Source organism: Protopterus annectens, chromosome 12.part0 (genome assembly GCF_019279795.1).
Source record: "Protopterus annectens isolate FY-2018-M chromosome 12.part0, PAN1.0, whole genome shotgun sequence".
In the NCBI taxonomy this organism is placed as follows: Eukaryota; Metazoa; Chordata; order Ceratodontiformes; family Protopteridae; genus Protopterus; species Protopterus annectens.
Window position 1 is genome coordinate 168,223,761 of NC_056746.1, and position 24,015 is coordinate 168,247,775.

At 40.5% G+C, this 24,015-nt stretch overlaps 1 protein-coding gene across 5 annotated transcripts in view; it reads left to right on the plus strand.

Annotated features, from left to right (window-relative positions):
- TSC2 (TSC complex subunit 2) overlaps window positions 1-24,015 on the plus strand; it is a 3,048,576-nt gene that overhangs the window by 2,945,210 nt on the left and 79,351 nt on the right. For all 5 annotated transcript variants that reach the window (XM_044089186.1, XM_044089187.1, XM_044089190.1 and 2 more), the window contains one exon: window positions 9,586-9,684. In XM_044089186.1, the coding sequence (XP_043945121.1) occupies window positions 9,586-9,684 (99 nt within the window). The remainder of the gene's footprint in view (window positions 1-9,585; window positions 9,685-24,015) is intronic.

A 24,015-nucleotide genomic window follows, 5' to 3' on the forward strand; every position in this document is an offset into this window, starting at 1 on the left:
GAACCATCAGCTATCTTTTTGGTGGCTAATAGCCCTGCTAAAAAAGTGTGTCAGAATGACATGCTCTGTAATCTAAACATCTATATTTGATCTTTCATAAGGATAGAGTATCCTTACAGAACAATCCTTTCTTTTTTCCTAAGGTGGTGTCAGAATCCAGTATTGATCAGGTTTATCACCCTTCCAGTCTTCTTTCCAAATTTCTCAAGTAGAGGAGAAGTATATGTTACACTTTTTTGGATGTTCATAGACAATTATGGATTTATTTACATAAAACCAAAAATTTGAGGAAATCAGAGCAATTACTTGTTTCTTTTTTGGAATCAAAATTATGCAAACCAGTTTCTAAAGTGACTTTAGCCACAACCTTAACTGATTTATTACCTTTGTTTCCAAAAAAATTGGGTTTGTCTACCAAAATCACCAAAAGCTCATTCCACCAGGTCTATGGCAACTTCTTCAGCCTTTTTATCTAGATCTTCATTGCATGATATTTGTGCATCTGCAATTAGAGGTAATCCTCATACTTTTATTTCTCATTACAAGTTAAATCTGGTCTTCAGGGGAAAAGCAGCCTTTGGCTCAGCATTGCTCAGGAAATATCCTTTCTTAGAGTCTTCCTTTTATTTAGGTAGCTGGGGACTCTGTCCCAGCAGTTGAGGAATAAATGAAAATTGTATCAGATAAGGTTATGTACTGACCATAAGGTTCTATCTGTGTTGTCCATTTTCATTCTTACTCAACTTCCCCTCCTTGTTTGATTCTTGGAAGGATCAAAAGATGCTGGAGGAACTTTTGCTCCTTGGTTTAAGTTCCAGATTCTATTATTTTAATATTTCCTGCTGTTTTGCAAGTATAAAGGGCAGCAAACAAGATCTGAGGTATGTTAGGTGCCTAGGGTTTTATGGGTAAGGGAGAAGCTTGAGTGTGTGTGTGTTCCATGAGCTGGAAGAAGCAGCTGAGTCAGACCCGAGGGGTGGATCTGAACTCAATAGTTAAGGAAGTATGAAAATGGACAGTACAGATGGAATGCTGTGGTAAGTCCATAAGCTTTAAGTGTGTGTGTTCCATGAGCTGGAAGAAGCAGCTGAGTCAGAACCCAATAGTTGAGGAAGAATGAAAATGGACAATACAGATGGAATGTTTTTTTACAGTATAACAAGAGAAAAAATCTCGACAAAAGCAAGTTTAATGTTCATATGTTGTGACCTCTAGATGTTGGTTGGGGATGGAGTGTAAAAGTGCACTGATTATATTATAGGTAGAATTAAGTTATTTTCTCTCTTTATTTTACAAGGGTGAATGTCTAGATTACTACCTTTAGCATAAGCTGCAAACAGGTGTTTTTTGTAAGCATGTGGGCTTTAAAAATAAGACAAAATTATGAAAGCCCTGAAAATGCTAAGCTTCTTACAACTGCAGAGAGATTAGTTTGCTCATTTTTCACTGGAGTCAATATGCCTGCAGCTCAGGGCAGCTGTGCATTCTTTTGAGTGAAATTTACAAAGATTCATTGCTGAGTACATTTCCGTGGAGGCAAGCTGTGTCTGCAAGTGCAAACAGTTAATCTTGAGAATTCTGTGTATACTTTGTTGAGGGAAGTGCAAAAAGTGCAAAATGTAAACATACAATGGCAAGCAGTTCAGTGAAAAAAAATAAGTTTGAAATTATGGAAAGTGAATAAGAGGTAGCAACCTTCCTAGCAGGCTTAATACTTGAATGCAGTTGCTAGAACAGTTTACAGTTTATTTTATTTTATTTAAAGATAGCCAGTTCACTTTTTTGGGGCTAAAAGTTAATGTTTCCTGAAAGGCATACAAGCTGTTTTCTTTTTATATCTGAGAGAGGAAGAGAGAAAAGGACAGACAGAAATCAGTATAAGTGGGAGCATAGGTTGTAGTTTGCGGTTTTGCATGGGTGACCTTAATTGTAGGTGAGATAATGCCTGTAGGTGTAGCCATCAAGTAGAGGCAATTGTTCCCTTCTGGAGGGTTAAACTTCATGTTTTGAGTCTACACATCGTTTTGTATGTTTGTTTCAAGTTAGTAGAGAATGGGGTGTTTTGTGTTTAGTTTTTTATGTGAAGGTTTTCATTAAAACAAAAAGTTTTGAAAAAATTGACAAATATTCAAATGAAGATGAGGAGAAACAACTGTACAAAACATCAGCCTGCCAAACAGTACTATATCTGTGTAACACAAAAACTGGAAATCCAGATTAAAAAAAAAACTGTCATGAATAATAGGTGGGAACAGTAGCTTCTCATCATGATACATGATAGCTGTGTTGTCCATATTATCCTGGAATGTGAATGGCCTTATAGGTATAGATAAAATGGAAAGAGTATTCAATTATATTAAGAAATGTAGAGTGCAAATAGCAATGCTTAGAGGAGACATTTTGAATGAAATTAGCATGTGAATTTGACAAAGGGAAATTTTCAGAATGAATATTCAACAGAATATTGGGACAGAAGAAAGGGGAAGTAATTATACTAATTGCTAGAGAGAATCCAAGAGTGATAAATGATGGGAAAATAAGACAAAATGGTAGATTTTATGGTACTAAGGGTCTATTGGCAAGGAAGGAGGATTATAATGGCATGTATTTATATTCCACCTAAAGTTGTTCATAATGGAGCGTATGACAATTGTGAGAAATATTCAAGTTTCAACAGGGAATATTGTTTATAGGTGGGACTAGAATTTGATTTGCAGTAGTGAGGATGTATCAGGGGACCTAGAAGAGAAAATATAACTAAGGGTGGGTAGATTTCTGAAGAAATTTATGAAACTGCCCCATGGCTCACAAAAGAAACCAAACACAAAATGTTGCTTAGAAACAAACTCTGGTCTAAATGGCGAGCTACCAAAGATCATCTGATCACACTAATTTTAAACACCTAAGAAATTCCACTAAATCATCTGTACATCTTGACAAAAAAAAAATTTTCTTTCACCTCCAGCAAAATAACCACCAGAACCCAAAGAAATTCTGGACAGGGATTAATGCTTTACTACAACCAGGCACATCTAAGACACCAACCCCTGCTAGTATTGCCAAAAATAATCCTAAACAGATTGCTGACTCCTTTAACAATTTCTTTACCGAAGCTATCCAGTCACTTGCAAACTCCTTGCCTCCCATTCTTACATTTTCACCACCCTCCTCTTTTCCCTCCCCACCCACTTTTCATTTACAACCTGTATCTACATCCCTCATCAGTACCCTCCTTTCAAAACTCAAACCCTCTACCCCCTCTGCTGACTTATTACCTGCTCAATATCTTCAAATTGCAGCTAAAGCTATTGCCTACCCTATCGCTATCCTTATAAATAGAACCATCAAAGAAGGCACTATCCCTTCCATCTGGAAGATCTCAAATATTATTCCCCTTCATAAAGGTGGAAACTCAACAGAACTTTCAAACTACCATCCTATTGCCCTTCTTTCTCCTTTAGCTAAAATCATGGAAAAATGTATACACCAACAATTGCTCGACCACCTCCTTCTTAATGGTCTACTAGCCCCCTCTCAGCATGGATTTCGTCCCTCCCATAGCACTACAACTGCTCTTCTTTCCTTTACCGATCACATAAATAAAAACTGCAATATTAACATCTTCTCATCTGCTATCTTTATAGATCTTTCTAAAGCATTCGACATGGTTAATCATCAAATTCTCTTGAATCTTCTAAAATCTCTCTCACTTGATATTCTGGCACTACAGTGGTTCAAGTCATACCTAGATAATCAAAAGCAGGCAGTCCTCTGGGAAAACACTCTATCATCCCCTCTTCCTGTCTCCCTTGGCATCCCCCAAGGATCTATCTTAGGTCCTCTGTTATTGTCCATATTTATTAATGATCTTGCCTCTAGTATCCCATCAAGCAGTAACCATTCAATATGCTGACGACTCCACCTTGATCTCCTCAGCCACTAACCCTACCATACTTCAATCCCTCACCCAAAATGTCTTTCAGCTTGTAGAAAACTGGTTCTTACAGCGTTGTCTCCTCCTTAACCCAAATAAGACTAAACTACTGCTATTCACTCCCACACATAAAGCTAACACACTCCATTTCTCTATCGTATCTAAAAATGGCACAGTCATATCTCCTGACACAATAACCAAACTTTTAGGGGTTACTATCGACCATACCCTAAACTGTGACACTCATATTAATTCCACTATTAAATCCATTAACAAAAAAATTGTCTCCCTCTACAAAATTAAGCCTTTCCTTACTCCTACAGCCAGAACTACCATTGCCCACACCCACCTCATCTCTACTCTCTTGTATACATCACCTTTATATACTAACCTATCCAAAACCAACCTGAATAAATTATCTACTGCCTATAATAGTATAGCCCGTTTTGCTACCAGCTCCCCTTTTAGAACTCACCACTGCTTCAACCTAAAACAACTTGGTTGGCTTGAATTGCACAATCAACTCTTATCTCAGCAACTTATTATAACACAAAAAATCCTTTACTTTCCTGAAAAAACACCAATACTTACTAAACTTATCAGTCCCTATAAAAATCTTTCTAACCTGCGCTCACAAACTTTTAGTATTCACACATAAATCCAATAATAAAGCAGGAGACTCACTTTTCTCCTATGTAGTAGGGAAATGCTGGAACCAACTCCCAACAGACTTCACTACAATCTCCTCTTCCTCACTTTTCAAAAATAAGCTAAAACTTTATCTCACAAACCACTGGCTCTGCCCATGCAGCAACCCTGACTAAAAATCTCCCTTCCTGCATATTACTAGATTACACTTCCTAAATTATTTCACATTGTGCTATTCTGATTCTATATGCCACATAACCTGCAAATTTGAACTACTTCTCCCAGCTTCATTACCTCTCCTTCCTACCTTATTCTTAGCAAACCTCTCTGTATTTCCTCCCCCCCCCTTTTTTCTTTTCATCTCATTGTACCATCACTAATCCCCTCTCTACAATAAATAAATAAAACTTATTGTTGTGGATTTAATGGGATGATATTTTTTATTGTGAATTTAACTGTTGTATTCTAATTATTTTATCTGTTATTGTTAACATAACCAAACAATTTTGGATTTTCTTCATGATCACAAGTGTCCTCTAACTTTGATTTGTATTAAATCGTTTGTCATTTTTTTGAGCTTTTCTCCCCGGGCCTCTACTGAAAATGGACTTATATCCAGATAGACTAGCCCGGTCAACAAATGTTAAATAATAAAATAAAATAATAAATAAAATATTTGGTATGGAAGATGGGAAATTCAGTAACAGAAGCTTGGTCAGAATTTACTGTAATTTCCCAAGTTACAATAACCGGGCACACTACATAGAAATTATATTTCACAGGAATATGTACATTTAATTGAAAGCTTCAACACCCATCCATAGTTATTTCTGATCATGCACCAATAAAAACTCAGATGGATATGAAGGGTAATGAAGTAAAACTAAGACACTGGTGCTTTCCCACCTACCTATTAAAAAGAGGGGAATTTAAGGATTTGGCTGTGGAAATTAGAGTAATTAGAAGAAAGAAATATCTTCAGAAGTTATAGCGAGTGGGAAAAGTAAAAATGGAATTTAAAAATAGGATTGAACTAAAAGAGAAAGCTATATGGTTAAGAAGTAATAGAAATTACATAGAGAGACTGTCTAGGGTTAAAGTATTACAGAATAAAAGGAATCTCACGGACCAAGAGGAAGAGCAAATGCAGAGTGCTAAAGAGAAAATAAGGGTATGTTGATAATATACATAAGTTTAGAGATTGCAGTTAAGCAGCTATTTTTTGATAATGCTAGTGCATAAAAACTTTTAGCACACTGACTTAGGCAACAGAACATTGAAAGGGTTGTTGCCAAACTTAGTGAACTATAACAAGAAGAGTATCTAGCGAACAGAACATTGAAAGGGTTGTTGCCAAACTTAGGGAACCTATAACAAGAAGAGTATCTAGCGATCCTATAGAGGTTTCGGACATATTCTGGAAAATGTATAAAAAATCGTATAAAGAAAACAATGTAAGAAACTTCTCGGTGTGGAAGATTTTCAGTCCATATATCTGTAGTTAATCACTGTATATTAATCAGATCAGACAATAGTAGTAGAAGTAGCAAACTTAAACTCATCTTAAGGTTAAAAAAAATATACATATATATATATATATATATATATATATATATATATATATATATATATATAAATATATAATTCTACAGAATTACGAAGTATTCAGAAGTAATCCATACAAGGCAGGCAGTCTGTTTCCAGTTGAAAATCCTTTAAGTGCACAGATCTGTTTCCAGTCGAAAATCCTTTAAGTACACAAATTTGTATAAAGCAGAGAAATGTGGAAATCAAGAAAGATTACAAATGGAAATATTTATGGAAGACTTAATTATGCCAAGGTTAGAGGTAGATGAGGCTCAGTAACTAACGGTTTACATAGGTGTAGTTGATGAGATAAAGACAGTGGTGTGTAATCAGTCTTCAGGAAAGTCCCCAGTAGGAGGTGGTATTCCTGTGGAAGCATGGGAATTAGAAAACTTGCCAATATTTGCAGATGATATTATTTTGTTCCTGATAAATCCAGAAAAGGGCGTCTCACTGTTGTGGAACATTTTAAGATGGTTTCTAGTCTTTTAGGGATATAAAATTAATGAAGATAAAACAAAGGCTATAGCCATAAATTATGTACCCATTCATATATTGGTTAAGAAGTACCCGTATTTTATCGGGATATAATAAAATGAACTAAGTCCCAAAAAATCCACAAGGTAGCAAAGGTAGAAGGATGTAGACCAAATAATCCAATAGTTACTTCCACAGAATACTTTATTAGATACGAAAAACAAATACGAACGTGAAATCCATCAAGCGCTTTCGCCTGAAACACTGTCAGGCTTTTTCAAGATATTCACAAACAAGACAATACCTTGCTTTAAATAATACCTTCAATAAACCTAAATTACAACTTGCTAAAATCAATTAAAACAATCAAATCCAATTAAGGAACTAATTAAACAACATTTAAATACATTTAAATATGCTTATATATCCATGCCTGCTGAAGAACCTAAGGGAACCAATTCGCTGATATGTATTATACTTTTAAAATATTTAACGATACATTTCTTTACATAAACATTTAGTGAAGATGTTTCTTATATCATTTATGAATATAAATATAAATAAAAAATGGGGAAATGTTAAATAAATGTAATGTAGTAAACACTGAAGATATATTATATATGCACTGTAAAACATATAGCCATTAAAATACATAACATATTTTCATTACTTTTAAAAACTTAAAGTTGATTTTAAAAGTTGTAAAATCTGATAAAAATATGTAAATGTATAATTAAATAAATATAAATACATCTAAAAATATATATATAAATAATTATAAATAGCCTATGAATTACGTAAATATATGTATCAATATACATATTCATATACTAATAAATATAGTTATGTTAATAAATATGTATATAAATTATAAATTGTTAATTATTGATTATTAATGTCAAATACTAAGTCTCTATCCTAATAAATGTACTAAATAGTATATTCAGATGTATGTATATGTGTCAAATCTCAGAATAATAAATACATTTGAATTAATTACTTGTAAATGTGTAAAATGTTGATAAAATGTATTAGGATCTGTTAAAATATAAATATAAATATGTTCAAGACTACTTAAAATTAAAAGGGGTACTGCATACTCAGTATACATAAAACGAAGACTAGACCTTATGTAATTTGTGTAAACACCAAATGCATAAGTAATGTGAAAAATATAATATGAGAAGTGGAATAAACTGAGGTAAGACTACTTGTAAAACTTATACAAGGTACTAACCAAGTATAGTAACAGTGTGTTATCTGGCAACCAGATAATAATAATATACTAAATAAAGGAAATAATGTTTGTTCAAACTACTGAGTAAAGGCTAAAAGTGTATATTTGTATATATTTGTGTATAAATAATACACCAGTTGCATGGAAAATGTAGTATTAAAGCCTCGCTCGCCTTAGTTTTAAAACACTACTAATACTAAGTGTATCATTTAATCCAGGTAGTCTGGATGCATTAAGTCTTAGCTGCCAAATCAATTCTTTGTACTCTAAACTAGCCTCCCAGTCACCACCTCTCGGGTTCAACGGTACTTGTTCAAGTATCATAAATTCTTCAGCAGGCATGGATATATAAGCATATTTAAATGTATTTAAATGTGTTTAATTAGTTCCTTAATTGGATTTGATTGTTTTAATTGATTTTAGCAAGTTGTAATTTAGGTTTATTGAAGGTATTATTTAAAGCAAGGTATTGTCTTGTTTGTGAATATCTTGAAAAAGCCTGACAGTGTTTCAGGCGAAAGTGCTTGATGGATTTCACGTTCATATTTGTTTTTCATATCTAATAAAGTATTCTGTGGAAGTAACTATTGGATTATTTGGTCTACATCCTTCTACCTTTGCTACCTTGTGGATATAATAAAATGAAGCATTTAGGAGTATGGATTAAAAAAAGATTTCTGTTATGTTAGCTAATGGTATGTAAAAAGAGACTAAAAAGATCATGCAAAAGTTGGGAAACTGAAATCTCTTAATTATGATATTATGATTATGGCTAGTATGATACAAGCAGGTAAAATGTTTCAAGTCCCTTTACTCTTGTATACGAGTCAGGCACACTTTTGTGGACAATAATTTATAAAAGATTGAAGGAATTTATCTGGGAGGGAAAGAGGGCAAGAATTAAGTGGAATAAGTTGATCCTTCCAACAAAACAAGTTGGTTTAGCTGATTTGAAGGGATATTTTACAGCTACACAGTTAAGGCTCATACAAATAACACAAGTAAAAGAATGTAATTCAAATTGGAAAGGGGTAATGATAAAACAAGGTAGAAGTTCAAGAAATATAGTGTGTGGAATTTCGGATGCAGATCCTTAAGGAAAATTATAGCATCCACACAGAATATTGTAATCGTAAAGTATCAGAAAGTATTAAAAAAACTAAGCAAATACAAGAACGAAGAAAGGAGATTTTGCAAATAGGGATGACTGCTAGTAGGTGTCCAGAAAATAGGCAAGAGGGGGCTGGAATGTATTGGAGAAACCTGGCCAAGAAACCAAGATATTGGGAGTAAATAATTCAAGCAGGAAAGGTGTGATAAGAGATGAGTAAAGGGGATTTACGATTCTTTGAATCTAGTGGAGATGGCTTTGGATTTTATTTGAGCCACGTAGAAGGATTTCCAAACTACTACAGAGACATAATGGTCAACGGTAAAGAATTATCAATAGGGAATGTCTAACTCCCGTATGAAGGTGTCTGTAGGGGTGACAACACTTATACTTTATAGTGTCTGTTGTTATATTAACAGACAGTTTTATTCTTCCTAATACTAGGAAAAGTGTAACATGACTGTTCACGGTTTTAGTGAAGTATTTTCTGTTAGTATTGCTGCAATAATTTGTATCAAAATGTACACTTTAAGTGATATATGAAGTCCAAAAGGTGAAATATCATTACTGATTCTTTTTTGTTTGATATAGATGGCTTCACAGGTCCATCAGCACCAGGCAAATCCATCAGACACCTATGCTTCAAAGTGGCTGGCACGACTACGGCAAATCAAAAGGATCAGAACTAAGGTCAGTAAAATGGATGGATATTTTTCAAAACTGGAGTCATGTGTCCAGCGTGTGTGTCTTAGATTTTTCCAAACTATTAAAAGTTCAGGGAATAAAGAAAAAATACATATAGTCAGTACTGAGCCCATTTCTTTTTCTGTCAACAGATTAAGACCCTAGGGTGCAGTTAGCAGACTGTATAGACAAAAGCTGTGGATAATTGTAATGTTGATTGATGGATTACTATCTTTTAGGGAAGCAGAACATCGCAGGGAGATTAAATTTTCAGTTTGCATTTAATAGAAATGTATCTTAAAATTTGCAAGTTCTCCTTTATCGCTGCTTTTTGGAAGCTCCTGGACATCATATAACAGCCTGTGGTTTGATTAACAGAAAGGTTAATATTTTTGTTATGTATCTGTCTCATGGTGTGGCTTCCAATCTACCTGTTAATGTTTCTGCTTTTACTGGCGGTTTTGCATCACTGCTGAAGTAACCACCTTTCCATAGGGCAGAGTTTAGGATTCCTAGGGACTACAGTTAAACAGATTCTGCTGTGTTGTAGAAGAGTTGAGCTCAGCAGGGTCTTCCTTCCCCACTGATTCTGCCCAATCCTTTGGCTGTGGTTTTGCTGGATGGTAGGTAGGGACAGTGGGAATCTCGGTCATCCATTCATGCATTTCACTAATTAGATGACTAGGCATTTGATTACCTTAAGAGAGTTATAGTTACTTCCTCCATTCACCTGTACCTCATTGAATTTCTTCACTTTGACATTCAGAGCACTGGGCAGAAATCGCATAGCATCAACATCCATCTCGGGCCTTTGCAATGCTTTTTTTTAATTAAACAGTTGGATCCTCCCAGTCTGTACCAGTTCTAAGTCAGCTACTAGCTGCCAGATAATGCAGACACTGGGATGATCCACAAGAAGGGAGGGGGGTACAGCCCTCAGAGCTAATCTTTACCGTGACGTTGCAGATCTGGCCTGCTGACTTCCATTACCTGCATTGCTCTAATATGCCAGAGGCTGCTCACCTTGGAGAGCTACTGTGGATATGGGTATGGCCCAGTGCAAGACTTGCACCCTCTTCCCCGGATTTTCAGGGGCCAGCGAGAGCTCACCTGATGCAGCTAGAACCACAGCGCTTTCCAGGGCGTAGGCCCCTCTGTCAGGGAGAACTCATCCAAGGCACTTTGCCATTTACGGAGAAAAGAGAACTCTCCCAGGGGACCCCACTGCCTTCTCCAGGATCATTTGTGTCACCGCACTGGATGCCACAAGGCACCTATCTGCTCCGCTCTGGATTCAGGGATCTGAGACAGACTCCCTTTCAGTTGGCCGAGGGTGACTGAGACTATCATCTCTCCCTTTGGAACGACGCTCACCTATTTCTCAGGACTGAGTGACCCATGTTTAACTGCTGTTCACATGGAACCTTTCTCCGGTTTGGCCTTCAAAGCTCTTGCTTGAATATTTGCTACTACAAAGAAGACCGATGCTACCTGATCTGAAAGCAAGGCCTTTGTTTCACCTTCCATGTGGTTACATTACATTGTCATACTGAGGCCCACAAACACATTTCAGTGACGTATTTGAGATCCACATACAGTTTTTGTGTCTGAATATATACTTTGTTACTGTAGAATGTACATGATAATCTATCATATTATGCAGCTGTTGATTCTGAAGGCTGCTGTATTTAATGCCTCTGTTAGAAGTTGGATGCTTGCAAGACTTCCTGTTTTAAACCTTGCAAGAAGACTGTGTACTTAAGGGCTTAAGTCTTTGCTTTCAGTTTTTTTCTGTACATATGCTATTAAAAGCATAGGCAGTTGTGCTTTTATTATACCAGCAAGCAATTGTGGAAGCTACAGTGATTATCTTTGGAAGTCTGCTTGTTTTCTAAGTAAAATAATCTGACAAAAAGCGGATGTTCATTATATAAGGATCATTGTCGATAGTATATGTTGTGGATGGTGATAAGCCACAGGCAGATGTTAGCCTTGTCAGATCAGAAGAGCAGTTGGGCATCAATAAGGTGGTGTGAGGTTAAATCTGACTTGTCTACAGGAAGTCCAACAATTAGGGAGAGTATAACCTTTACTGCGTTTTTTTTTTTTTTTTTTTTTTTTTAAATGAACAGCCACTTTTTTTGGTTGCACTGTATGATCACTTCCCTTGACTGATCTGAGAGAACGAAATACCTCTATCTCTGTCTTTTGTGATTTTCCATTCTTAAATTTTGCTCAAGGCATGCAGTGGCTAAAGTGCTGTGACACATTTTTCCTCAATTAATTCCTCTTTTTTTTTTTTTTTTATTATATAATTTGCATTGTACAGGTACTATTTTCCCTTGCCATCATCGCAAAGGATTCACTTAACTTTTATCCATGTGATATTGGTGAGGGGAGTAATTTTGGGCTGCATCCATAGACTAATGGGTATACCAATAGGCATGCATGGACTTCCATCCATTAATGTCTGGATGCACCTGCATGCTACCCTACCTTGACATCAGTTAGGAAAACAATAAAATATTTTTGGGACATGGTTAAATTAAAAAAAATGTGCTAGCTTTTTATTTAACAAAAAAGATGCAAATAGACGCAGAATGACAGGTACCAAAAAGCATCACTGTATGTTACCCACCAAATGCCATGATTTACCTATAAGCATTAGAAAATCAGATGTTATGTGATCCTATCTCGCCTACATTCTGTACTGATGGGCTCGGAGCCGATCCCTCGGCTCCGACTCGGCATGCTATGCTATAGAGCGAGGCCTCTGATTGGCTGAGCTATTTCTTATCCCAGGATGCACCACCTCTAATCCCCCAGATCTCGTTTGCCGCTTACAAGCTTAGACGTGGTCTCAACTTGGCTGGGCTAAGTACTAATTTATTTAGGCTTTTCCTGTCAGGAATTTGCTTGCTTTGAACCCAAAAGCTGTTTTAACAGCTATTGTTGTGATTTGAGTGTGTATTGAACAGTTTTGTCTAGGAATTTGTGTTTTTCGTCAGGGAAGGTTTCCCGTTTTTAGTTAGAGGGGCCTTCCCCTGTTGCCTTTGCTATCTTAGCGTTTTATTTGTGGGTCAAGTACCCGTTTAAGTTAGAGGGTCTTGACTCTCTCTATTTCTGTGTGGAATTTTTTCTTGTACATCTGTATTGTATAAAAAAAAAAAAAAAAAAAACTTTATATTTTCTGTTCTAAACTTTAAGTTTTGGTGTTTCTCTTTAGACAGGTGTGCTTTTTTCTAATTTAGTCATGTCCAAAGAGCATAAACCCTCCGGGTTTAAAAAATGCACGAGGTGTGGTTTTAAGATGTCCATAACGGACGACCACTCCTCGTGCGTTTATTGTTTAGGCGCCAAGCACCTACAGGAATCATGTAGCGTGTGTCACGCCTTCTCATCAAGGGTCCTCCAGGAGAGGAAAAACAAATTAATCCTTAAGGGGTTAATCAAGCCATCCTTCGAGGAGGCTTTATCTTCGTCTCCCTCTCCTTCAAAAAAGAAGAAAGCGTTGGCTCTGACCAGTCTGTCGGAACCGACTGCCAAAAAACCTAGGCAGACTTCTCCATCGGCTCCACGGACTTCGGAGCCGAGGGCGGAACGGTCTGCCTCGATGCCTCCAGCCTCGACCCCTCTGGTTTCGGAGCCGAGGACTGGGGCATCGAGAGGCGGGTCACCTTCATCGGCTCCACTGATATTGGAGCCGATGAGGGTTACCGGCTCAGACTCTTCCCCTTCGGAGCCGAAGTCCTTATCGGCACCGAGGGAAATTGCCTTGAGATCTCTCTCGGAGCCGATAGTGGTAGAATCCATTCGGAGCCGGTCCCCTAGCCCTTTGGAGCCGATGGAGAAATCGGTTCGGGCCCGATTGGTATCCTCCAGATCATCCAAGATGTCTGATTCGGACATCGACAGGGTGCTCCTAAGACTTTTCCAGTCTACGGTGTTCCAAAAGCTAGTTTCGGCTCCAGCCCATTCGGCTTCGGAGTCAATGATCCATCTTCCTTCTATGGTTTCTCCTCCAACAGCCTCGGCACCGTTGGAGCCGGTGCTGGTGGAACCAGTGGAGGATTTAGGGTCGGGCCCGACCCTTACTCCAACTCCGGCTCTTGGGTCGGAGTTCAGTACACGGACTTCTTCCGTCGGCCCCTGGGGGGATGCTTCGGGATTGATGTTTTCGGTCCCAAGTCTCCCTCTTGGTGCGTCGGCGGCGGGAGTGCTGTCTACTGTCGTGGCCACGGAGGTGGGACCCTCCCAGGATTCTGGTGGTCCTGCCTTCAGGGCTATGAGGAGTGCGTTAGCCAAATCTTCTTTGGCTACCTCCACGGTCTCCCCAGCTCCTTCCCTGCATACCGAGACTGGGTCTTTGGCAGTCCCCCTGTCCTTAGACAGCGGAGCCCCGGGGCCTGAGGTTACCCCCACTGGGGTTTCCCCCCCTCCTGGAGGTCCTTCTGAAGCCTCTTCGGAAGAACCCCCCAGGAAAAGATCGTGCAAGAGGAAGCACGTTGACTCCCCTGATGAGTCTCTTACATCAGACACTGATCTCGATGATGCAGAGGGGTCCCCTAAGTCGTCCTCGGATGATATCTCCTTTGCAGACATCCTGGAAGCCCTTAAACAACGAGGCGGCTGGCAATCCAAACCCCCTTCTGCTGAGTCGGTGTTCCTTAAGGCCTTCGGGGCTCAGCCCTCCGCCTCCTGGGTGTCTCCGCCCTTCGACGAGCTCTTGGACTTGATCTGTCGAAGGGCGTGGGAACACCCAGACTCTGTGGAACCGGTGCCTGCTCGTCCGAATAAGTTCCTCTCGGCACCCCCTGAGAAAGAATTTCTAACCAAAGGTGTGGCTGTAGATGCTTTGGTGGTGGCATCTGCTACCCAGCAAGATGTGGCAGAGGCTTCGACGTCCGTCCATCCTCCTAATAAGGAGTCTAGGAGCATGGATCGGTACGGAAAGCGCACCCTAAGTTCAGCGGCTTTTACATTAAGGTCCTTGAACTACCTTACGCACTTTACTAGATTTCAGAGGGATCTGATTAAAGAGCTTTCCGATACCCTCTTGGGTAACCTGCCTGAAGAGCTGGCCCAGACGGTTGGCTCTCAGCTGGCTACATTGTCGTCCATTTCAAACTCATCCATGAGGCTCATTTCTTATGCGGCCGAAGGGGCGAGCAGAGCGGCGGGTACAGGCATTGCTCTACGGAGACAAGCCTGGCTCCGCCTGTGTCATTTCGCGGAGGCCTTTAAGTCTTCCTTTGCCGACGCCCCCTTTGATGGGTCCTCCCTGTTTGGACCCAAGGTAAAGGACACACTGACCCGCTGCGAACAGGAGGGTAAGACTCTGACTGCCGTAGGGGCACGATTTTCCACTCCCTTTCGGCCTTATCCCAAGGCTAAAAGAGGAGGGAAAATGTGGTTCCGTAGATCTCAGAAGCATTACCCCTCTCAGCAGGATGATCCCCCTTCCAGAGGCAGGGGAGGGGGAAATTCTTCTGGAAGACGCCATCCCAGAGGCGGCAGAGGCCCTCGCAACACTGGAGACCGCGAGTCCTTTCGTGGCTCTTCAGCCTTTCACAGTCCTTGAGGGATTGCCCGACTGTGCAGCTCCGGAGCCAGTCGGGGGTCGTTTTTCGAAGCACCTGAAAGCCTGGGAAGGTATCACTCAGGACCGATGGGTGCTTCGAATTATCGCCGGAGGTTACACCATCCCTTTCTCTCACTCCCCACCTCAGTCCAAAAAAATACCGGACCCGCCACCCAGTCAACGGGATACTGCAGCCTCAGAAGTTTCAAAGCTGCTGCAAAAAGGAGTCATCCAACCAGTCCCCGCAGACCAGATCGGATTAGGGACTTACTCAAGATTCTTTTTGGTGCCAAAAAAGATCGGGGACTTGAGGCCCATTTTGGACCTCAGCATCCTAAACCGCTCAGTCAGAAAGTCCAAGTTCCGAATGGTCACCCTACAAACCATTCTCCCATTGCTGGAGAAAGGTGTTTGGATGTGCTCCATAGATCTCAAGGACGCTTATTACCATATCATGGTACATCAAGCGTCCAGGAGACATCTGCGCTTCAGCCTAGGAGGCAGTCATTTTCAGTTCCGCGCTGCCCTTTGGTCTCACCACAGCCCCCAGGGTGTTCACCAAGTGCTTGGCAGTCGTGACTGCTCACCTGAGAAGTCTAGGATTCCAGGTGTTTCCGTATCTAGACGACTGGCTCCTAACTGCCACCTCCAAGCATCTACTACTGGAGCCTACAAGCCACTATATCACTGGGCAATTCCCTTGGAATCACCTTCAATTGGCCAAAGTCTGTGTTGCTGCCATCTCAACGAATAAGATTCATAGGGGTAGAGATAGACTCAAACCAAATGCGGGTCTATCTACCTACAGACAGAATACAAACCATACAGACTCAAGTTCGAGCCTTACTTCCCAGGTCCAAAGCCCCAGCCAGGATGGTCCTGCAGCTATTGGGATCCATGTCCGCCACGGTTCTTCTAGTCCCCTTGGCAAGGTTGCACATGAGAATTCTCCAGTGGCTTCTTTCAGCTCAGTGGTCCTTTCAGGAACTCCCTCTCAGTCACCTCATATGGATCACGGAAACATGCAAACGAGACCTTCGCTGGTGGCTAGTGCCCTCCAATTTGGATCAGGGATGACCCTTTGTTCCACCTCTTCCTACGGCCACTTTGACCACGGACTCCTCCCAGATGGGGTGGGGGGGGCATTCCCTGGGCAGGTCAGTCCAAGGCAAATGGCACCCAGAAGAGACCCTACTTCATATCAACATCCTAGAAATGAGGGCGGTGCTTCTGTCCCTTCAAGCCCTTCACGATTACCACCCTCAGGGCGTAATTGCCGTTCACTCAGACAACATGTCAGTTGTCTGGTACCTGAACAAACAGGGAGGGACCAGATCCTATCCTCTTTGTAGAGAGGCCATGAGAGTCTGGGAACGGGCAGTCTCAACCAAACGCTTTCTAGTGGCTACTCATATCCCGGGCAAGTCCAATGTGATAGCCGACAGACTGAGCAAGAACCATCCCCTCTCCTCACGAATGGTCTCTGAACATGACAGTTGCAAGTCAGATTTTCAGCAGATGGGGAGTTCCGTGTTGCGACCTCTTCGCGACTCCACTAAATGCGAAGTGCAAAAAATTCTTCTCCCTAACCCCAACTCCGGGGAAGAGCCCCATGGACGCACTAACCCGTCCTTGGCCCACCGGATTGCTTTATGCCTTCCCCCCAGTTCCTCTCCTTCCCAGAGTGATCCAAAAGGCATCTCTCTTGGGGAGCAAAATGATCTTAATTGCTCCTTACTGGCCTCGTCAAGTATGGTTTCCCTATCTTCGGAAATATGCTCTGGAAGGTCCATGGTTCCTGGATCAGATCCCAGACCTTTTGGTTCATCAGTCAGGACTATTCCACCAGTCCCTGCACACCTTAAAATTGACGGCTTGGCTCCTCCTCTTCCGACTATAGTCAGGAGTCATACATTGGATCCAGAGGTTGTACACATATTATCTTCGGCCCATAAGTCTGCTACAAAGAAACTGTATTCTAGCAAATGGAAAAGATTTGCTATTTGGGCTCAACTCCGGGGCCTGGATCCCATCTCTATTCCCGTGGCAGAAGTGCAAAAATTTTTAACTTCTCTTTTCAATCAAGGCTCTTCAGTCTCTACCATCAGGGTTCAATTGGCAGCGATTTCCAATTTTCACGAATCTATAAACCCACCCTTAATGAGCAACAGATTGTGTAAGACCTTCTTGAAAGGTGCTGCGCTTTTAAGACCTCCGATTTCTCATCCTGCTCCTCCATGGGATCTCGATGTGGTGTTACGCGCCTTAACTTCCTCCTCCTTCGAACCGGCAGCTACATGTGATCTAAAATTTCTATCGTGGAAGACTGCCTTTCTGGTGGCGATTACTTCTGCCAGAAGAGTTTCAGAGCTTCAAGCTTTGTCTGTAAAACCCCCGTACTTGGTTTTTCACAAAGACAGAGTATCTCTCAGGCCAAATCCTTCCTTTGTCCCTAAAGTTTGTTCCAGTTTCTGCCTACAACAATCGTTAGAACTTCCAGTCTTTTTTCCAAAATATTCTAACAAAGCGGAATTCATATTCCACACATTAGATGTCCACAGGCAGTTGCGTTTTTATTTAGACAGGACCAAACAAACAAGGAAAACAGATCAGTTGTTTGTATCCTTTGCAGACAATAAATTGGGCAAAGCTGTCACAAAGGTCACTATTGCCAAATGGATCAGGGACTGTATTACTCAAGCTTATTCTTATTCTAACAAAGAGCTTACCACCTCTGTCAAAGCTCATTCCACAAGGGCTATGGCTACTTGATAGCATTTCATTCTAAGCTTGCCATTAGTGACATTTGTGCTGCGGCTACATGGTCTTCCCCGCACACTTTCATTTCCCACTACAAATTGGATGTGGCATCTAGAGGACGAGCTTCATTTGGTTCCACAGTGCTCAGGAGTGTTTTCCAATGAGCCACCCAGGATTTAGGTGCTAGGGACGCTGTCCCATCAGTACAGAATGTAGGCGAGATAGGATCACATAACATCTTTTAGTTATGTACTTACCATAACTTTAGATGTTTGGGATCCATCTCGCCTACATTCCTAATAACCCACCCTCCTTCCCCCTTCCTTGGAGATCAGAGGATATCAGAAGGTCCGAATCCTGTTGTTTCATCTTGAAACATCTAACAATGTTATATAAACAAGTTATACATGTGTGCATGAATGCGGGCAAACAAGATCTGGGGGATTAGAGGTGGTGCATCCTGGGATAAGAAATAGCTCAGCCAATAAGAGGCCTCGCTCTATAGCGTAGTGTGCCGAGTCGGAGCAGAGGGATCGGCTCCGAGCCCGTCAGTACAGAATGTAGGCGAGATGGATCCCAAACATCTAAAGTTATGGTAAGTACATAACTAAAGGTTTAAGCATATTGTCTGAATTGAGCCTATTAATGTATAGTCATTTGTACTGTCTGTTCTGGAAAAGGTTACTAGTAATATGTGTGTGTGTGTGTGTGTGTGTGTGTGTGGGGGGGGTCCCTGAGGTATGACTGTGCAAAGTATCTTTTTTGTATCATGGAGATAGTCAAAATTCTCAACATTATGCATCTATCATAACTTTTATTGTAAGAACATTGCTAAGCTGAGTATTTAGGGCTTTCATGCATTACATCACAATTTTAGCTTTATCTCAAGGGATGTTCACTTCACCTTCAGAGGAGAAATGCAGTTGTGAGAATCCAGAGAAAGGGGGTGTAATATATGAAGTCTCCCTGGCATTTTAGAAAAAAACAGCATGTGATTAGGTGGTGAAAAGGAGAAGACTGAGACCTCCTTCCCCTATAGATCTTCCTCTTTCTTTTTCCTAAAGAGGAGACTTGATTGCTTAGTAGTCCAGCGTATTGAAGTGTTGACTCAGGACATTGCTGCTTTTTCTGGGGGAGAAGATCTCTTATCCCAGATTTAGATTGGTAAGAAGACCTAGTCTGCAGTGACCAGATTCATTTCACTCAGCCTATGCTGAGATGGTGAACAGTCTCATTGAGGTCCCCACTGGACTGTAACCTTTGAGAACATACTTAACCTCATGAATGATTTTTTTTTCCCTGTAAAGCTGTATTCTCCATTGCCTTTCAGCTGTATGCCACATCTCATTCACCCACTGTCCAGGAAGGGGCTGTCATTCAGGCAGCCATCATGGATTTATGATGGTCCTTGCTCCCTGTTATCATGTCACAGCCAGGACAAGCTGGTCTCCCGTGTGGTGGCCTACAGACACATACTTCTCCAAGTGCACTTATTCCAACTGCAGTGTATATTTTCTGCTTTGTTGGTACTCATCTTCAGCTCTTCACCATGTCTTGCAGGAAAACCCAGCCTCTACTGGATACCACAGTAGTAGCAGATCAGGCAGCCTTTCCTTCCCCCAGGGTGGGCAAGTCTGTTTGACTGCTCATTCCCACTTTCCTCAGGTGGCTGCTCCAGCATTAGGTCATCTGGTTCATGGTCAGGGCATTATCCTTTGTGCCATGTAATATGAGACAACATTTTAAGTGGACGTTTTTGGAGTTGTTTCTGCCAGGCAAAGTTACATGGAGCTGCTAGGCATAGAACAGGTAAGCCCTTGGCCATTCCCTGTACAACAGAGGTCTTTAAAAATACGTTTAATAATTTATCATTAGAGCTGGACTCTCAGCCCCCCAGAACTTAAAAAGTCAGACCAGTTTCTATTTGGTCCAGTACAATTTCAGCATTTATATAAAAAACACTATAGCAGATAGCAGATCAGCGTGCTTATTTCCACTTAGGTAGTTTAATTTAGGATTATAGAAAACCTACATATCGCATCAGTTTATTACATTTCAAGAGTAACCACCCTCTCCATCAAAAAATGGAGACTATAAAAGGTCAGTATATCATAGCGGCCAGAATGGTTGTTTCTTATATCCATTTTGTGGAAGAATGTGAGACACTGTGGCACATTTATTAAAGGGGGATACCCTGAGGGCAGTGTAGCCACGATCCGTGGCAACATCATGGAGAAAATGGTGAAGGGAGCTATAATTCTCCTAATACATTCTGCTTCCACTTTGGCTACTAGTGGATTTTCTAAGAGACAAACTAGTGGGTGTATTCCGCAAAAAGCCTTTATCACTGAGTTTTGCAATGTAACTTCCTGGATCAGGGGTATTTTGATTACAAATTGGCAGATTTATTCTTTGTTTAAAGAATTGGGAGATAAACTAGGAAACAAACCCACAGTGGTTTTTAGGAAGGGCAAGACCATCAAAAATTTTCTTGAACACACTTCAGTTCATTGTGAGTATGGATGCAGCAACAAAAGGCCTGGTACTCATAAGTGCAGCTGTTGCAGTTATTGCAATGATATGCTGGAAGGTGATAGTTTGATATTAAACCAAATGACCACCACATCCAGGAATTATTGCAATTGCAACAGTGTGGGGTGGTTTATGCTACCGTACGCCACCTTTGTAGAAGTTTTTTATGTGGGTAAGACAAAGAGGGAAAATCAAAGAGCAATATATATGAACATAAAACAGATGTTAGAAAACAGGACAGCAAAAGCACTTTAGCTAAACATATCATTGAGTACCCTGATAACTAAGTGCTATAAAAGCTCTGAGGGACCATGGGAGGACAAGTCAGAAGAAAGGGAACTATGTTGGCAGTTCAGGTTAAATGTCTCCAACCTCCCTGGTCTCAATGAAGGTGTTTCATTAGCATGTGTCTTAAAACTAAAGCCTTATTATGTATAGTAGGTTGTTGATATATTGTGGATTTTTTTAATCAATAATACACAACAATGTTTTACATGAAAAAGACAATTTCAGTTTTTTGCTTGGTTCAATTTCTATATTGTAAATGGGAAGCGGAGTGCTCAAAATAGAGAATAAGTTTTAGTTTGAGCATGTCTTTTAACAATGTTTTATTTAATGGGTGTTTTGATGATGCAGTTCATCATGTGACACCTTGGGAGGGGTATTTAAACTTGGTGTTTGTGTTTTCACATTTGATTCTGGTATATATATTTTTATACAAAAATGCTCAATCCTGTTGTGTTTTTATTAAACTTTGGTAATATTTCTTGGCCTGCATTTTTATTTCCTGGACCTAACTTGCTGGTGGTGGAATATTGTTGGATTTGGTATTTTTGTCTTTGGTTACATAGAACAGGTAAGCCCTTGGCCATTCCCTCTACAACAGAGGTCTTTAAAAATACGTTTAATAATTTATCATTAGAGCTTGACTCTCAGCCCCCCAGAATTTAAAAAGTCAAACCAGTTTCTGTTTGGTCCAGTACAATTTCAGCATTTATATAAATACACTGTAGCAAATCAGAGTGCTTATTTCCACTTAGGTAGTTTAAGGGTTTAGGATAATACCATGCTTTAGTATATTATTGAATAATAAGATGAGCACAATCCTTTGTAGCTGTTAAAGTATAATTAGGTAACTATGGAGAGAGCTGTCAGCTGTCAAATGCTTATGGTGCAGTACCCAAGGGGATTATCCTCAGGTGGATAGGGGATTGCTGCTTTTTCTGTAGGGGAAAATATCTCCTTCCAGACTGCAGGAAATGTTAAGCAGGTAACTGTGTGATTATGACATCACAGATGTGTGGTCCAGTCCTGCTGCTATTGGCACTGCTCTTCAGCTGCATACCTGATTGTGAATCCAGTCTTGTCCTAATGATAAAAAAGTTAATCTGCAAATTACGGGCTCCTTAAGAATAACTTGGTAGGGATCTTGTCTCTGGAAAATTCCATCTGTGAAGCAGCTGTTTCATCCTTTATTCCCCCTCATATTATTAGAACTGCCTTTCCAAGGCCTGGCCCTTTTGGTGAAGGACAAAGCATGAAGAGTAGAAGCACAAAAGGCAATTCCAGGAGAAGCAGAAGTCTTAGATTGAAATCAGTAAGGTTGGGTAACATCAGAAACTGGTTCCACTCCTTTATCAATGACAGTCTGCAGCACTGATTGCTGGGTAAAGACCGTTCCCATCCTTTTCCCCACTACTAGGCTTTTTTTTTTGGGGGGGGGGCATATTTTCCTATTACACAAGCAGTGGTTTTGCCTGACCTCAGAGAGACGGAGGTTATAGCCACTAGCTACACTAAAATTTGCTCAGCTTCACCTTTTATAGCCATCTCTAGTACACCACAGCTCATGTTATAACATATACTGCACATTATAAACCAACAGCTGGACTTCTAAGCAATCAAGTCCCCTCTTTAGAAAGGATAGATTATTGCTCAGGGCTCTTTTCTGGTTTCAAAAATTGTGGAGTAGCAAAGGCTTATCATCAACTTGTCATGTTTGAACCAGTGTTTGGTGCTTACTCTGCAGACCCTTCTTCCACTGTTGACTGCTGTCGTCTTGACAGATTAATAGCAGGCACTTGTATGTCATATGATCAAGTATCAGCTAGTTGAAATCTGACTACTGCAAGTACAAATAAGCACATGAAACCATAGCATTGAAAACATGGTGCTGAGAGGTGACTCATGCCTGGCCAATAGACCAGTCTTGAACCCTGCCATAATGGAAATTCTGCACATCCACAAGCCAGATAGGTTAAGATTCACTCACTCTAGGAATCTTAAGCTAGTCTGCAACATTAGCAGGACATGCTTGAGAGAGAGATATGTCTCCAGAGATTGCCACTTCTCTGGAACAAACTCCCAGTTCACGCAAAACAGAGCTTTTCAGTGACCCCATTTAAGTGTAACTTAGACAACTGAATGGAAGACCATAAATTTACGCCAGGGGCGTCACCCGTGTCCCTCTTGGATAAGGGCAGTTGGTGCTGATCATAGACTTGCACTGCAATTATAGACCATACAACTTGGTCATTAAGGGAACAAGGGTATAAAATGGCTAGGCTTATAAAGACCCCAGGGCCAATAGCCTAGTAATGTCGTATGATCCTAGGAGCATCCCTGAATGTCAAAACATCACCAGAAATCCAAGCATATCCTTTTTGAACTTAATTTATCATACTGATTTAACAAAACATTAAATAAATGTAGATATTTTTGCAGTTTTTCATACGTAAACGTGACATGCCACACACTGCAAAGTATTTCATGCAGCATAATCATTGATTAGCAGTGACATTTTTTGTAGTTTGACTAAAGTCCCCCTCTAGTCATTGCACTTCCCTTCTGGCTCCTTTTTTGAGACATTTGTTTTGCCAGATATAGGGCTCTGCTATTCTTTCTGTAAAAGGCAAGGTTGGAACAAGCTGGGAGTGGTGCTGTCCTTTTTGGAAGATTGGGTTTTTGCTATATGGTCCTCCATTTCTCTGTACATGCCCAGAGTGCAGCACTGCAGTGGGCTAATGTGAGGGGTGTCACCTTTTTCTGCAAGCACTCAATCTTACAACAGACAACTCTTAGTATTCTTTGGTCTCCAGTGGAGAAACTAATAATGAATGTGCATCCTAAATCCTGTCCCCCTGAGAAATGCAAGCAGACATAACCCTTTCATTTCCATTTCTCCTTACCAGTTTCTCCAGTGCCTAGGCTACTAATGGAATCCAAGTCATCTGGGTCTTAGACATGGCTTCATTCTTTTACTCCACAGAGCTGGCAGATTGGCAGTAACTTGTTGGATTTGCCACTCCTGGTAAAATTTACCCACTGTAGCTTTCACTTCATAGATAAAACTGCCCATTGGGTATAACACCCACACTCAAATTAGTTTTTTTCCTGTGTGGTGGTTGTCCTTGTGTTTTTTGACCATCATGCCCACCCCTCCCCATTAGACATGGCCCATTTTG